General features: G+C 33.0%; 2 protein-coding genes, 1 long non-coding RNA gene and 1 other non-coding gene across 5 annotated transcripts; 3 read left to right on the top strand and 1 right to left on the bottom strand.

The window, feature by feature from the left end:
• Positions 1–295: 295 nt before the first annotated feature.
• LOC132051952 (uncharacterized) lies at positions 296–6,278 on the bottom strand. 2 transcript variants are annotated; one of them, XR_009413921.1, is made up of 3 exons: positions 5,527–6,278; positions 3,432–3,580; positions 296–471 (listed from the first exon to the last, which is right to left on the bottom strand). It is a non-coding gene; the product is annotated as an uncharacterized LOC132051952 (long non-coding RNA). The 2 variants fall into 2 exon arrangements; XR_009413922.1 differs by lacking the exon at positions 5,527–6,278 and adding an exon at positions 3,809–4,149.
• LOC132051950 (uncharacterized) lies at positions 404–3,103 on the top strand. Its single transcript, XM_059443236.1, has 2 exons — positions 404–540; positions 1,249–3,103. The coding sequence occupies exon 2, from the start codon at positions 1,825–1,827 to the stop codon at positions 3,094–3,096; it is 1,272 nt and encodes a 423-aa protein (XP_059299219.1). The 5' UTR covers positions 404–540; positions 1,249–1,824; the 3' UTR covers positions 3,097–3,103.
• LOC132051951 (uncharacterized) lies at positions 3,696–4,373 on the top strand. The gene is made up of 3 exons (XM_059443237.1): positions 3,696–3,825; positions 4,000–4,068; positions 4,149–4,373. The coding sequence occupies exons 1-3, from the start codon at positions 3,736–3,738 to the stop codon at positions 4,371–4,373; spliced, it is 384 nt and encodes a 127-aa protein (XP_059299220.1). The 5' UTR covers positions 3,696–3,735.
• A 4,437-nt stretch (positions 6,279–10,715) lies between the features above and the next one.
• TRNAS-AGA (transfer RNA serine (anticodon AGA)) lies at positions 10,716–10,797 on the top strand. The gene has a single exon. It is a non-coding gene; the product is annotated as a tRNA-Ser (tRNA).
• Positions 10,798–15,852: the final 5,055 nt, after the last annotated feature.

Below are 15,852 nucleotides of genomic sequence, written 5' to 3'. Positions count from 1 at the left end.
CCTATCTAAAATCTCTCCATTCACACACTCAAGACTTCCGCCGCAATTAAACCTTTAATTAAAGGGAAAATGACATTTTTTGTCCGTGTTATTGCCTAATAGCAATTTTGGTCCATGTGATATTTGACTCTGCACATTTAACCTTGAATCAACTAAAGCGGGCGATTTTAGTCTATTTAGTAACTGAGTTTAACAGTGCAAATAGACCGTCTCTTACTGCAAAGGGCAGTTCTGGTATTACAACAACAATATTTGATAAAAATCTAATTACACCGAATTTTAGAAATTTTTCCATCGCATCCTACCTTTCTCTCTTCTTCCATTGATGCAGAGTAATGGTTTTATCCATGGATGATTGAGTAACTTTGTAATTGTTGGTTGATTACAACTTCTCTCTTTCAGTTGCGTTTCCTCTTACATGGGAACAAAATTCAGAAACTCATTCTAGGGCACAGAAGCTACTCACTGCACCTGTTGAAAAGAAAGAAAAGATTACAATGGAAATGCGCCATAAGAGTGGACTACAATTCACACCAACATGTGACTACTCCATTGAGTTAATCAGACTATAACTCTGATATTGATTGATGAAGGAAAAGATTAAATCTTTGATGATGTAGCAATCAAGGCATAAATACATAGTACTATACAAATATGCATTATAGCTTTTCAGAAAGTCATGTGTATGTGTGTATATTAATATACCCTGTATTGCTATTACTTAATCTACACAATATTAAAGATATTTTAGTCTTCAGTACTAGAGTGATACAAAAACAATCTCAGGAAACTGAAACAAAAAGCAAAACTACAAACCAGCACGCAGATGCACTACGCTAGTATTAGTCTTCAGTCATAGTGATATTCAAACCATAAAACGAAGATGTTTATATCCATACTCAGAATTCGTATGATTACTTACAATTTTTGTATTGGTGCTATATATTAGAACGACACAATTAAATATTTATTTTCCCTCACAGTAAATAAAAGTGAAAATCCTAATGTAAACATAATTAAGTTGGAAAGTAATCATAAAAAATCATACAAGACGGGTAAACAACACCCTTCTTTAAGAACTTAAGTTGCATAACGGCTTCATAATTCAAATTCAAAAATATTCTAAACTTTCAAGACTGGTTACATTTTTTTGTTTGTTGAATTTGTATGCTTTATTTACAATTTTTGTGTTGGTGATATTTATTATAATGACACTAAAGATCATACTTTTTCTTTTTCTCACAACAGATGAAGATCTAGAAATGTACACCCTTAAATTGCATTATAAATGTCGGTGGGTGTTTGAGCCGGAGATGAACTATGTTACACAAATAACCTACTATGATTACTGTAAGGGAGGTGAAAATTCTATCATTCAACTGAGACAATGCATGAAAAAGTTGAAAGTCAATGATAGAAAAGTGAAATTTTGGTTTAAGTTTGGGCCTCATTTTGAAACAAGCATAAGACTTTTATCAACTAACATAGATATATATAATCTTATTTACAAAATGCCTGACAATAGAGAGGTGGAGATATCTGTTGAGCACACAAATGAAGACCAATGGACCTATGATGTAGTTAATATTGAGGGGGCTTGACTTCAGAGTGAAGAAGGCTTGGTAGATGTGGACGTAATAGAGGAAAGTGATTCCACAAGTGAAGAGTGTGAGTCATTCCATCACTCCGATTATTCCTTGGACGAAGATGACATGATTTTTCGATAAAGTCATTAACTCTACTGCAGAGTGGATTGGAGTTGATGGGAAAACCAGAGATAACCAATTTAAAGGAAAAACTATTGAGTTTGGAGTTGCCCCCAGCATGGCTAAGATTCCTAGTGACACTCCAGAAAATGATTGTGCTGCATCAGATGATGAACTAATAAGTTTGCATGGAGATTCAGATGATGAAAATGCACAAAAATCCATTGTTTTTAATGCAAGAAGAGATCTGGAGGATCCAAAATTTGAGTTTGCGCTTAATATGATTTTTAGTAATAGTAAGGAGTTCAAATGGGCAGTTGAAATGCATGCTGTGATGAAGAAAAAAGACATCAATTTTAAGAAGAATGAAAGCAGGAGGGCGAGGGCAGTTTGTAAAGTATCAAGCTGCAAATGGTTCATACACGCATCAAAGGCTAATGAAGATGAACCTTTCAAGATCAAGACAATAGGTCCTGATCATTCATGTGCCAATCAAAGAGAAAACAAAACTATTGACTCAGGGTTTTTGGCTAAGAAGTACGTAGAAGAGTTTAGAATTAATCCAAGTTGGGGTGTTAAAGAATTTCAAGCTCATGTGATGAGGAAGCATAGTTCCACACTCAGTAGGCATCAATCTTATAGGGCAAAGAGGAAGGCATTAGATCTAATCACAGGGACTAAAGAAGAGCAATTTGATATGTTGTGGGATTACTGTGCTGAGCTAAAGAGGAGTAATCCAGGGACTACATGCATTTTGAAGTTGGATGATAATCCAAAAACAATGGTCAAAAATAGAAAAAGGTTTTTAGGACTCTATGTGTGTTTTGCAGCTTGCAAACAGGGATTCTTAGCTGGATGTCGACCTGTAATAGGGGTTGATGGATGCCATTTGAAAGGGTACCAAAAGGGAGGGCAACTATTGACAGCAGTAGGCATTGGTGCAAACAACAACATGTATCCTATTGCATTTGCAATAGTGGAAGGTGAATTGAAGGAAACATGGAGTTGGTTTCTTACACTTCTTAACAAGGACCTAGGAATCTCACAAAACTCTTTTGCTTGGACTTTCATTTCTGATAAACAAAAAGGTTTAATTCTAGCTTTTGATGAGACAATTCCGGATGTTGCACATAGGTTTTGCGTGAGGCATCTGCACAGAAATTTCAAAACAGAAGGTTTTGGAGGACAAGCATTGAAAGATGTCCTATGGAAAGCTGCCAGGGCAACTACAGAACCTGAATTTTCCAAATGTATGGAGGAAATGTCAAAAATAGATATAGAAGCCCCTAAATGGTTCATCAATAAGCCTCCCATTCACTGGTCAAGAGCTTTTTTCTCTTCCTTCACAAAGTGTGATGTTATTGAACAATATGTGCGAGTCATTAAATAGTGTACTTCTTCATGCAAGAGACCAACAGATTCTGACGATGCTTGAATCAATTAGGATATATATGATGTCAAGAATTCAGAAGAACAGAGATAACATGATGAAGCATTGCCATACAATCTGTCCACGAATCTTATTGAAGCTAGAGCAAAATAAGGATAAGGCTGCTAAATGTATCGCCACTAAATCTGATCAGTTTCATTACCAAATTGAGGACATTTATCTTAGATTATTCTCTGTTGATCTAAGGAAGAAAACATGTTCATGTAGGAGATGGGATTTAACAGGGATACCTTGTGCTCATGCTATTGCAGCTATATGGGTTAAGAAGGACGAACCTGAAATGTATGTTCATGAATGCTACACAGTTGAGCAGTATATGAAGAGTTATTCTCCATCCATTTTGCCAATTAATAGCTCTGAGCAATGGCCTAAACAGGGTTAGAACCACCATTGCCACCCATATATAAATCTCAGCCAGGTAGACCTAAAAAATCGAGGAAGAGAGGAAATGATGAGACAACTCAAAAAGAATCAGATCCTAAAAAGGGTACCCTTTTAAAAGCATCAAGAAAGGGCAGAAAAAAAAGATGTGGATCATGTGCAAAAACAGGGCATAATAGTAGAAAATGTCCTATTCGTATGAGAATCAACCAATCTGAATTTCAACAACAACAAGTTCATCAGGAAGTCAGAAAAGAAGGCCCTTCTACACCTAGTAATGCAACAGAAGTAAGTTGTCCAAATAATTTGGTTCTGTTTAAGTTGTCAAAATAATTTGGTTCTGTTTAATCTTCATCAAGAGTAACAGTAAGTACTCTTGGTATGTACAATTATTCCCTTAAACATTATGTACCGTTATTCCATTGAACAGTTTCCAATAATAAAAATGTGATTTCGTTGTAGGTTTCAAGCATTCTTATTGAGAGCCTGGCGTCGGTGCAGTTCAATTCCTCATTTGTGGTCAAACAAATTGTAATTACCTTTCTTTTTGTCTATTCATGTTGTATGTATCGAACCTTACTAGCTAGCTTATTTTCTTCTATGTGTTGTAGGCCAATCAACTTAACCAGCCAAGGGCACAACCTCAACAACCACTGAGGAGTTCTGCATTAATTTTAGAGGAAGTTGGTGAGCATTCTGGAGAAGGTACAAGGCCACACTTCATCCAGAGAATGGGAAAACAATACGTCCCACTGTCAAGTTTACAAGAAGCGCTTTCTCAAAATAGAAAGAGAGTGGGAAGTGGCGCACATGCTAAGAAGAAAACCGTTTCTTAATCAAAAGTCGATAAAGCTGATGACAATGTGCATGACTTCAGATTTATTTATGTCTTGATGACTTTGAAGTTATTCATGCTTTGGTGACATGCAAATGTCTTTTTCTCTTTTAAAACCACATGCAACTTAAATAATTTCCTTCTATTCTTGATTTTAGCTTTTTGCATTTGACTATAGTAGATCACACATACCAATCCATAGCTTTTTACAACGAAAAGATGGCTATATTTCTTAGCACTTTTGGAATTTGGAAGACACAAATAAACTGAAAAGTACTTCGCGGTATGCTGGTCTTATGTTAAATGTCTTGTCGTTAACTTATTTATTTTGGAGAGAGAAAAGCTGTTAGAGGTAACAAGCAGGTAACTGACTAACCAATACAACAAACAATATGCTAAATTTACTTGTTATTGCATGGATGGTTGTGTGTTTAGGAGGTTGCAGAGAAAACAAGTTGAATTGTCGAAATATCATATGCAAAGTTGATAGTGCCAGTGTCCTACCAATGAAATTTAATGATGAAAATAGCTCCTATAGCATGCAGAATTATCGAGAGGATGTGCTATTCTAACTGGTACCCAAAGTTCTCCTTCAGAAGAGCCAATGAGGCATTTACTATATTGCGGTGATTCTAAAATTTAACCTACATATTTCTGGAATTGATTCTAACATGGACACGACTGTTAAATTCACCTAGTTATTTTTTAACTCCTCCAGTTCTACTATGATTAGTACTTGCCTCACCCATTCAACCAAAAGTCGCCAAATTGTTCTTAAATAGCAATGTAAATTTAATAGCTCAACCACAGCCTCTCCATTTCTCTTTTGAAAACAACAGCAAAAAGCCACAAAAAACTTTGCTTGGACAATGAAGAAAATGAAATATGCAAGCAACAACTGTTTTAAAAGACAGAAGGTGACATCCAAGTGCAGTATCAATATGTGACTACTAGCTATGGGAGAAAAACACATGTGGGAAAACAGATAAAATTCATATTGAACCCACCACAGAAGGAAACAGAAAATGATTTTGAAGATTTCAAAAAATAATCCACAAACAAATGCCATTAACAGTATTTATCCATTAAAAGTAATGGAAAACAACAACAACAACAATAACAACATTAAACTAGAAAACATGAGGTCGGAATACTTATTGTTTCTCCTGACTCGACCACATCAGCAACTCGCCTCTTCATCTTTCTTGGTTGTTCTGATGTAAGGTCTTGAATCACATCTTCATTTGATACTTAGATAGCATTCTGCCTAGAAAATCTTTTCTCAGTATCAACACTATCAAGCCAAGCATCCTGTACACTTACTGTGATCAGAAAAAGATGCAAGGATTGGGGACTAGAGGTAGAAAATGTTTGATGTAACCTTAATCTCATTTTTATTTAAATATTCAACATAGTTTTGTGATGTATCAAAATAGCCTTCTTCTCTCTTTATTCAGATTAAAAGGCTCTATTGCAATCTCATCGTCAATAAATGTTTCATTTTCCTGCAACCAGTGGCATTCCATTCATATCCATTATTTACACCAGAAAGAAATATAAACAACCAAGAAATACGAAGTGTAAAGCAATTAGAATATGCAAAATTTGAAATCAATGATAATCAAAAGTGCTTTAGTCTGTCTTATAAGTCGAACCAAAAAACAAATAACAATATGATTCCACGAATTTAATGTAACTGCCACGAAAGTTCACCATTTTGTTTCCTTGATCTTTGTTTCTAGAGTATAAAGGGTTGAAATATAAAATTCTATAAGTATGTACTAGTGGTCACCATTTTGCTTATGTTACAACTTAGGAAACATAATTAGCAACCAAGATTAATATGGTTTTCAACTGTACAAATATGTAAGCTCTTTTGTGAAAAAAGTAGCCATATCTAAGCTACAAACGCAGCACAAATCACGGCGAGCCCCAAAATGTTTCTATTTATCCTAATATCACTTTCTTATCAAGAGATATGAACTAGAATGAGACCTGCAAAAAACTAATCACAAGCAAACAACTATAAAATATAATGCGCGAGCCGAGGATCTCTCCACCCACTAGGCTTATCGTCAATTGTGTTATCGCCCTGCTTTACATTCTCACCCTTTGGAAATCTTACATGATTCTGCCTGTAGGTTGCGGAAGAAAGCAACTTATCTATGCAAACGTCCATAAAATCCCACCAAATGAAATCATTGTGAATCCAGCAAAAGAGCTTGTGATAGAGCATCTCATTCAAAATCATTTTAAGGATGGTCCAAAGCTCAAAATTTTCTCTACTCTCTGGCACTCTACATATCCGAAAAGATATGGAAACAATATATATATATATATATTATATATATATACATATATATATATATACGGTCTCTTTGCAGTAATAGACGGTCTGTTTGCACTGTTAAACTCAGTTACTAAATAGACTAAAATTGCCCACTTTAGTTAATTCAAGGTTAAATGTGCAGAGTCAAATATCACAGGGATCAAAATTGCTATTACGCAATAACACAGGGATGAAAAATGCCATTTTCCCTTAATTAAATGATAAAAGTATTTCATTCATCCTACTACTGTTTGGTATGCATTCACAGTGTGCGGGTTTTAAGTAATCGTTACATTAAAATGCCAAGAAAATTACTTGAAGTAGTTTTAATTTATCAAACTTAAAAATGAAGTGAATAACATGTTATAATAATGTAACATTTTTATTCTACCATCCTAAATTAGTTAAATCGTTCTGATAAATTAGTGCTTTATCATAACTTTAAGAGAATTTATAACTAAAGGGATTAATAGATATATCTCTACGAAAATGTTTTGATGGATTTATCACTTTAAACCATTTTCTCTATTATGTATTCCTGGGTTTTTGAACTTCTTGAAATTCGGAGTAAATTTCCTAAAAGGTCACTCATGTATTGAGAATTGTCTACAAATACATTTTTGTTTTTTTAGGACTAAAATATCATTCAACTATCACTATTTTACTCAGAATATACTAAACACACAAAACCCTCCTTCTTTCCTGGTTGGCATGCCATGTCACAGAAAACTCTATTTTTTAATAATAAATTTATTTGACTCATCAAATCTATTTAACTCAACCCAAACCCATTTAATTTAACTAACCAACTCATGTCTTATACCCATTTAACCTGGTTCGAAAACATCAAAGAAGCATAATTTTTATATCCGATTTTAAATTTTTTATATTTTACACCCTTAACGTATATTCCCTTTTATGATCTTTCGTCCAGTACTCCTCAATTGAGAATTTTATATATGCCATGTGTTACAAAACCAGTCCAGTACATAACTTAAAACGGTACAATGATTTTTTTTTTTTTAAATAATGAAACCTGGAAAATCCATTTAGGTAGATGTACTAACAGTAACGTAGTTCGTGTAAATTAGGGGTGCACAAAGTAAACCGACATATCGCACCAAATCGATAATTCAAGTCAAACCGAGAGAAAACCCGACTAGTGGTTTGGTTTGACTTGGTTTGATGTTGAAAGAAAAAAAAATCCGACCATAATTAGTTTGGTTTGGTTTTAGCTAAAAAAAAGTCAAACCAAACCAAACCAACCCGACATTACATGTATTCAATTTTTAAAATATTTTATACATAAAAATATTTATTTGTAATTTAATTTATAAATATTTCTTAAACTTTTTCGTGGTTTTTTTAATCTATTTTCATATTATTCAAGCTTGAACTTCGAATTTTGAATGTTAATAAGTTTTATATCCTATGGGTATTAGTAACTCATATAAAGCCCAAACCAAAACTAACTCGACACTAATACTAACAAAAGAAATTTAATTTACCATTAGGAATGACAATAATGTTGGATATTTATTCTTTAGTTTTGCATAATTGGTTTAGAGAGTGAAAATACATAACTTAAGTTTTTTTTCTTGTCATGTAATTAATACTTGTTGGCCGTACTTATTTTAGCATGACTTAATATTTTTAGATTATGGTCATTTTCTTTATGGCTTATTAATTAGCAATATTTATTTTAAACCGATTTTATTATCTTTTGTGGAATATTTTAATACAATGTCATCACTCTTTTCATATTTTGCGTTATTTTCTTATGAAACAACTTAATTATATAGTTGTATTTTACTAAGACTAAAAAAATATTTGAAGTAAAAGTTATATGTTTTGTATCAAGACTATTCCGGAAAAAAAAATCAAAAAAACCGAATAACCAGAGGTTGAAAAACCCGGATTTTATTGGTTTGGTTTGGTGTATAAATTTAAAAACCCGACGCAATTGATTTGGTTTGGTGTTTAAAAAATCAGAATCAACCCAATCCATGTACACCCCAAGTGTAAATTATTTGGTGTTTTTATCTTTTTTTTTTTTGTTTACTCTTTTAATTTAAACATTTAAAAGGCATAATTGACCATGAATAATGAACTTAATCTAAAGCGTTAATTACCAATTGTATACATGGCCTATATCAAATATTCCATTGAGGAGTACTGGACAAAAGATCACTGGAGGGTTTCGTGAACTGATTTCGTCATTTTCACCCTTGTAAATAATAAAATTAAATAAATTTTTTATGAAAATACAGAGATTAGGGTGCATATTGTTAAAAAAGGATAGGAAGGAAATCATAAAATGGAGTATACGCTAAGAGGTTGCCAAAGTGCAAAAAATTCAAAATTAATATAAAAATTATGCTCGTTTGATGTTTTTTAACCGGGTTAAATGGGTATAAGACATGAGTTGGTTAGTTAAATGGGTTTGAGTTGAGTTAAGTGGATTTGATGAGTTAAATTAATTTATTATTAAAATAGTAAAATTTTATGTGACATGAAGAAGCGGATCTAGGATTTGAAGGTGGAGGGTGCCATAATTTTCTTCAACGTACATCTTGTTAGAAACGTGTATTTGGGTGGGGTCCATATCTTTTTAGTTTATTCGGATCAACTTAAAGGCTTTTTTTATTTGCAACTATGAAATTACATTTCAAAAATAAAAAAACGAACATAATTAGCATCTTAAATAAGGAATCACAGCCATTAACAACAAAAGTAAAATCAACATTTTCACCAAGGGACTTGCATCTCTTATGTATATTAAAAAATGAATTTGCACAAGTAAAATAACGTATTCAATAAGTGAATTACACTAATCAAAATAAGAAAAATAATAGAAAAACTCTTCAATAGGTAAATACACCTCATAAGTAAATGTAGGATTAGATAAACTACAAGTTCTCAAAAATAAATCATAAATTTCATGTTTTTTCTAAGCAGTGCTTATGAAATTTCCATCTCAATTTAAGTAGTAAAGTGATTTAAATTGAATTTAACAACTATAGAATAACATAATTTTTTATAATACACTCCCTTCGTCCATTCTTATTTGTCCATTATACTAAAAATATATGTCCACTTTTACTTGTAAGTTATATAGTTTGAAAAACCAAGACATAATTTACCATTTTATACCTATTTTACCCTTATTATTAAGTACTCTAATTTCTTTCTCATTTTATTTATTACTTATTAAGAGTGTCTCAAGTCAAATATAGACAAGTAAACATGGACGAAGGGAGTAATAAACAAAAGAAATTATTAAAAAAAAAAAAATTGAATTTTGATCTGAATCCAAAATTCCCATTGAGACCCAAGTTTTTCGATTTAAATACTCATTGATTTGAGATTAAGAGAAATGTTTAATTTAAGGGATTTTGAAGTTTGTATTTGTGTGTTCTCGCTAGAGATTACAAATAAAATAATAAAAAAGAGGAAAGACAATATAAATGATAAAAAGATAAATAGAAAATTGAGAGAGCTAAAAAGGGAATTACTGGTACAAAGCAAGTAAAAAACACAAAAAAAAAAAACGAGAGTCAGAAAATGTTCAAGATAGATGCAAACTGTTAGTGGTACTACCAACCGTGGCACCTTTGTGTAATTTACGATGGGGGTGGCAGGATCAAATATTTAACCTAATTTAAGTAAATTACAACATAAGTATATAAAAAAATTATTAGTCGAGGGGGTGCCATGCCACCCCCACCCTAAAGGTTGGATCTGCCCCTGGTGACATGACATGTTAACTAGGAGCGAAAGAGGATTTTACGCGTGCAGTATATATATATTTGATAAAATAGTGATAATCCTCAAAGAAACAAAAGTGATACTTATTGACAACTCTCGAACATGAGTGACGTTTTAGGTAATTTGTGCCGAAAGTCGCTACCTAATTTTGAATTGCAATATTTTATGTCTGCCGTTAGATTACCTATCATGTCAAATTAGTAGTTCTAGAATATATATTATGATTGCTTTTTATACAAGCATCAAGTGGTCGTGCCGGAGTGGTTATCGGGCATGACTAGAAATCATGTGGGCTTTGCCCGCGCAGGTTCGAATCCTGCCGACCACGTTAAATTGTTTTCCTCGACTTTTTACTTAATTTATTGCACTTTCCAATTTTTCGTCTTTTTTGCTTAACTTACTGTACCATATAGTAATCATACGGCAGTGAAGTTAACTACCAGTATTTTTTATTTATCATGTTCGATATTCACTGTTATACCCTATTTTAACAGAAGTCAAAATAGTTTATAACATCCCGATAATTCCGGGGTTACTTAAAGTTAAGAGTCGTCACCTAATTATTTATGGTGAATTAGGGCACCTAAGGTTAATTAAAGTAATTATCTAAAGTTAACTCTGTTTTAAAATCTACGAGACCAAAAAGATTCTAGGTACGGGTTCAACTAACCTAGAGGGAAGGTATTAGGCATCCTCTAAATTCCATTAATAATGGTTAATCCGACTGGACTCAAATTTCATTAGGCTAAGTGTAAGTATGATATTATAGAAAAGAAAATAGCTTTGTAAGTATTCTAAAGTTATAGATAGATATATAAGAATCTATTTAAAATAGAAGCGATAGGAAATACAATATACATAAAAAGAGCTTAGTTATAATAAACTAAAAAAAACAGGATGTATAACGTTTATATATATTTGGTGAAAATAAATTAGGCCGATCAAAGAAATTAGAACAATCATTTGTAAGATTAATATTAATAAACTCTTTAAAGGGTTTTATAGAAAAAGTATTAGTTCAATATAAACTATGTTATAGAAAAAGTACTAGTTCAATATAAACTATGTAGAGGTTGTTTCAACAAATACGGGATTCGAATGTTGGAAAGGAATTAAAGCGGAACAGTCATCCATGGGAATTAGTTTGCCTTTTATTTCTCAAAAATAAGTTAACGTTAGTGTGAAATTTATGAAGTTCCAAATTCCTAAGATAGTAAGAGTGAATCTTGATTCTTTCAACTCAAAATATGTAGTCATACTATTTTGAAAAATCAATTATTCTAAGAAAGATAAATATTAGGAGTATTATAAATAACTTAACATAAAAAAGGAAAATGAAATTTATGGAATTAATTATTGGTTTCTCTTTTAGACTAACCACCCATTATACTAACACTAACCCATTAATTCTACTAAGGTTCATTCTAGCTAAGAAAACCAAAACAAAATAAAAACGTTAGTTGCACAATATAACTAAAATGCACGAAGTAAGAATCAAGTAAAATTAAATGGGCTCGCTTTTCCGGGGGCTACTCGTCCGTTCTTTGTTGGGCTTGACCCCGTGATTTTAGACTGCTGCGGGTAGAACTGGATAGAGAAGATAGATTACGTTGGGCTTTTAACCCAACACCGAATACGGCAAAAAAGCGAGTCCTTCGGGCTCGTATGCGGTGGTCATGCAAAAAAAAAAAAAACGAAAGAAAAAGATTAGTAAAGCGAAGATATATAAGACACATTCTTCAAATAAAAAAAAAAGAAATATTGGCAGCAACAACCCAGCTTGTACAGACAAAAAGGAAAAAAAAACCAACACAGCAATAACACTTCTGTTTCGAAGGCCTAAATGGAGATATACAAGAAAATAATACCCGATATACAGGGCGGTATACACTGAAATATATACACATTGCATATATCCGTATACCCTATGTATAGATTTTATTCATAGTAGTTTCACAACACATCAAAAGAGGGCAAAAACACGATCTGAAAAACAAGCTAAACAAAGAAAAATTCTTCAGACATAGTCTTCCCTTTAGATTTCATGCTATCAAAGGGGCAAACAAAGAAAAACGCACAAATTTGACAAAGATCACACCAGTCCAGATTGATCGTTTGGGAAGGATCACACCAGTTTAGGTTGATATTGATTTGGATGTGAAATATATCGGACAAGGATTACATATGGCGTCTGTCAAGGCAAATAAAGGATGCGGCTGAGAGTATGTTCAGGTGTCTATTTGCATAGAAGTATCTTCAACTTCCTTTAGAAGAGGTCTTTACTTGTATCAAAGGTCATATTGCAAGCATAATCACCAGCTGTCACCTTCTTCAACTATCAATTAATTTTACTGACCGAGAAGTTCTAGTTTATACAAGAAACCTCCAACTACTAGTGTTAAGTCAGAAATGATTTGGTTTTGATTATTTTGACAATGCTTAAGCTTGTGCACTAAAATGACATTTGAGTTGTGCGTGTAAGTTATTCTATTCTTTCATGTCTATGGTATGGTGCCACTGGTAGGTAATAATTAGTCCGTTACAATAGCAAAATTTAGAAGTACTGCATAGTTCAGTGGCAGAAGGTCGAAAATTTCTAAACCTTTGTGTTCAGACTATGGGACCTGTGAGGTACTCAAAGATCATGCAAACACCATTTTGCGGTTCTAACCGTCATGGATAAACTACAACCTTAAACAAATATAGCGACTTCTTAGCTACATTAGACAGGTGATGAAGGCAAGAAAGACACAGTGAGCTAAAGCCATTTCTTCATTTATCCCACATGAACAGAACAGTAGATCCTTGACACAAATTCATATTCAACAAGCACAAACTTATGGCCTCAACTAAAAGAGTAAAACGACACTCCTATTCAATTCAATGGGCACACCACCTCTCATGAAGACGACAACTAGACAAGAATGTCGAGAATAGACAGAGCATGCAGAAACAGAATAACCAGGGGAAATACAAGGACAATAGCATCACATTGACATGTTTTCAGCCAGTAACTAGGCTTCTAAAGTCAGTCAGATAAAGCAACAAGAATAGACAATCCCGTGACTAAAAAAATGGAAGTAATAGCACAAAGTATTAAACTTAACGAACTCCGCTTAAACTCTGAATTTAACATCAGTAGGATCATACCAGTAGAGAATCAACTGATTATGAAGATGAAAATTATAATGCTAATCTTTTCCATTTTTTTAGTTATTTAGCCCAGTTAAGCATTCACATAAAATCGAAACGAAAGCTATAACTAACTCCTATGCCGATTGAGATTAGACGACTAAACCTTGACTAATCTCTGTCATACACTATTTTAACCGGGGTCAAAATAGTTTACAACATCCGGGTAATTCCGGGGTTATTTAAAGTTAAGAGTCGCCACCTAATTATTTATGGTGAATTAGGGCACCTAAAGTCATCTAAAGTATTTATCTAAAGTTGATGTTATTTTAAAGTCTACGAAACCAAAAGATCTAGGTAAGGGTTCTATTAATCTAAAGGGAAGGTATTAAGCACCCTTTAAGATCCGTTAAAAGATGGTTAACCAACCGGACTCAAATTTAATTAGGCTAAGTATAAGTGTAACATTTTAAATGTTTGGAAAATAGTTTGTATATGTTGCTAAAATTATAAATAGGAATATAATAATGCTATTAAAAATAAGACTTGTAGAAAATTATAATTTTTTGCGTAAAAGAGTTTAATTATAAATAAGTTGAAAAGGTGTGAGGTGGTGCAACGTTTTACAAACATTTGAAATAACTTAATAACTAGGTGTTAATTGATTTTAACGATTATATATATATATTATATATATATATATATATATATATATATATATAGGGGTTATAGTTTGTTTCAATAGAAATAAAGAAACAAGATTATGTGATTTTTTACTAATATGTTAAACAATCCTACTCGGACTCCCTCACCTTCTTGATTCCTCTTATCATGTAAGTGTAGTTTTGATTTTTCCGCCTATTCTCCCCTTTATAATTTTCATTTTTTTTTTTTTTTTTTTGTCGAGTTATGAATCTTATTACCGTTCATCTCTTTCTCTTAATCTTGATTCTTAATATCTTTCTTCTTTAACCACACCCTGGCTACCATGGCCAACATAGTCCTTTATCATTTGGACATCAAAACGGCCTTCCAAACACCTAGAAATTTACAGGTTAATCCATCGAATATATTAAGAAATTAAGAGAATAACCATATCTAAGAGTAATAGATTCATAAGAAAAGTAAATAATTACTAAAACATTATTCACATAACATAAAATAATTTACATAGTAGGGAGATTAGTACGTAAAACATAGGTAAGACTTACAGCGACTTGAAGCCTCGGGAGAGAGGTTTTAAAGGGAACCCGAAAACTATTTCACACTAAGAGAAAAATTCTCGGAAGTCCTAAACTATTTTACACGGGAGTTATATTACAAAGGTTGAAAAAAGGTAGGACATTTATGAAAGGGAAAAGGGAATATGGAGAAAGGTGGTCGATGCTTTTTTCTTGAACTTGTGCTTCGGGTTAATGATCGATGATGCTCGTCTTCAAACACTTGCTATTTATAGGAGTTGTGCGGACGTCAATCATAAGGACTTCAAATTTGTGAAGAATCTTTTGGAGTTCAAAGGGTACTCCTTGGGCCCCATCGTCACGTGAAACTTTTCAAAAGATACTTTATAATTTTGTCCGTTTGCTGAGCTGTCCCATTTCTAGATAAAACTTCTACTTTATTGTCACGACCCAAATTATGGATCATGCGGGCACCCACACTAACCCTCCCTGGTGGGCGAACCCTTCAGATAACTACCTTAATTTGATACAACATGCGGAATAAATCTTGTTATTATAAGAAATTCCCCAAAATACGTCTAGACTCATACAAGAGCTTCTAAGAAGTTTACAATTTGAATAGATAACGACTAAATCGGATACGACCAAGCCAAGGATGTAGAACAATGTAAATCTAAGGAGAGACTCGAGTTGCAATATCTCAAATAGCTCACCCAAACGCCTTGACGAATGCCTCGAAACGGTCGTGAGACTCGAACATCTCTCGAAAATAACTCCTCACACCTGTAAGGAGTGTAGCAAAATAGTAAGAGCACAACACTAGGCTCGTAGGTATCATAGTCGACAATGGTTAGTTCACGCATATAAACAAGAAGCAACTAACAAGTAAAAGCGTATAAGTAATCAAACACAGTCACACATCTAGCACGGAGAAAGTCTTGCTGCATTAACGATAGTCACAAGGATCTCAATATCTCGGCATTATAAGCCTAGGGAGAATTCTATAAACCTCGATTCCATCAAACCTTTAAAATAAATACTCCAAAAAAACAACTGCCCAAAAACAAAAA

The sequence above is a fragment of the Lycium ferocissimum genome, chromosome 4, assembly GCF_029784015.1.
Source record: "Lycium ferocissimum isolate CSIRO_LF1 chromosome 4, AGI_CSIRO_Lferr_CH_V1, whole genome shotgun sequence".
Taxonomy (NCBI): Eukaryota; Viridiplantae; Streptophyta; class Magnoliopsida; order Solanales; family Solanaceae; genus Lycium; species Lycium ferocissimum.
Note: the sequence above shows the minus strand (reverse complement) of the source record. Positions and strands in the feature narration are given on the sequence as shown.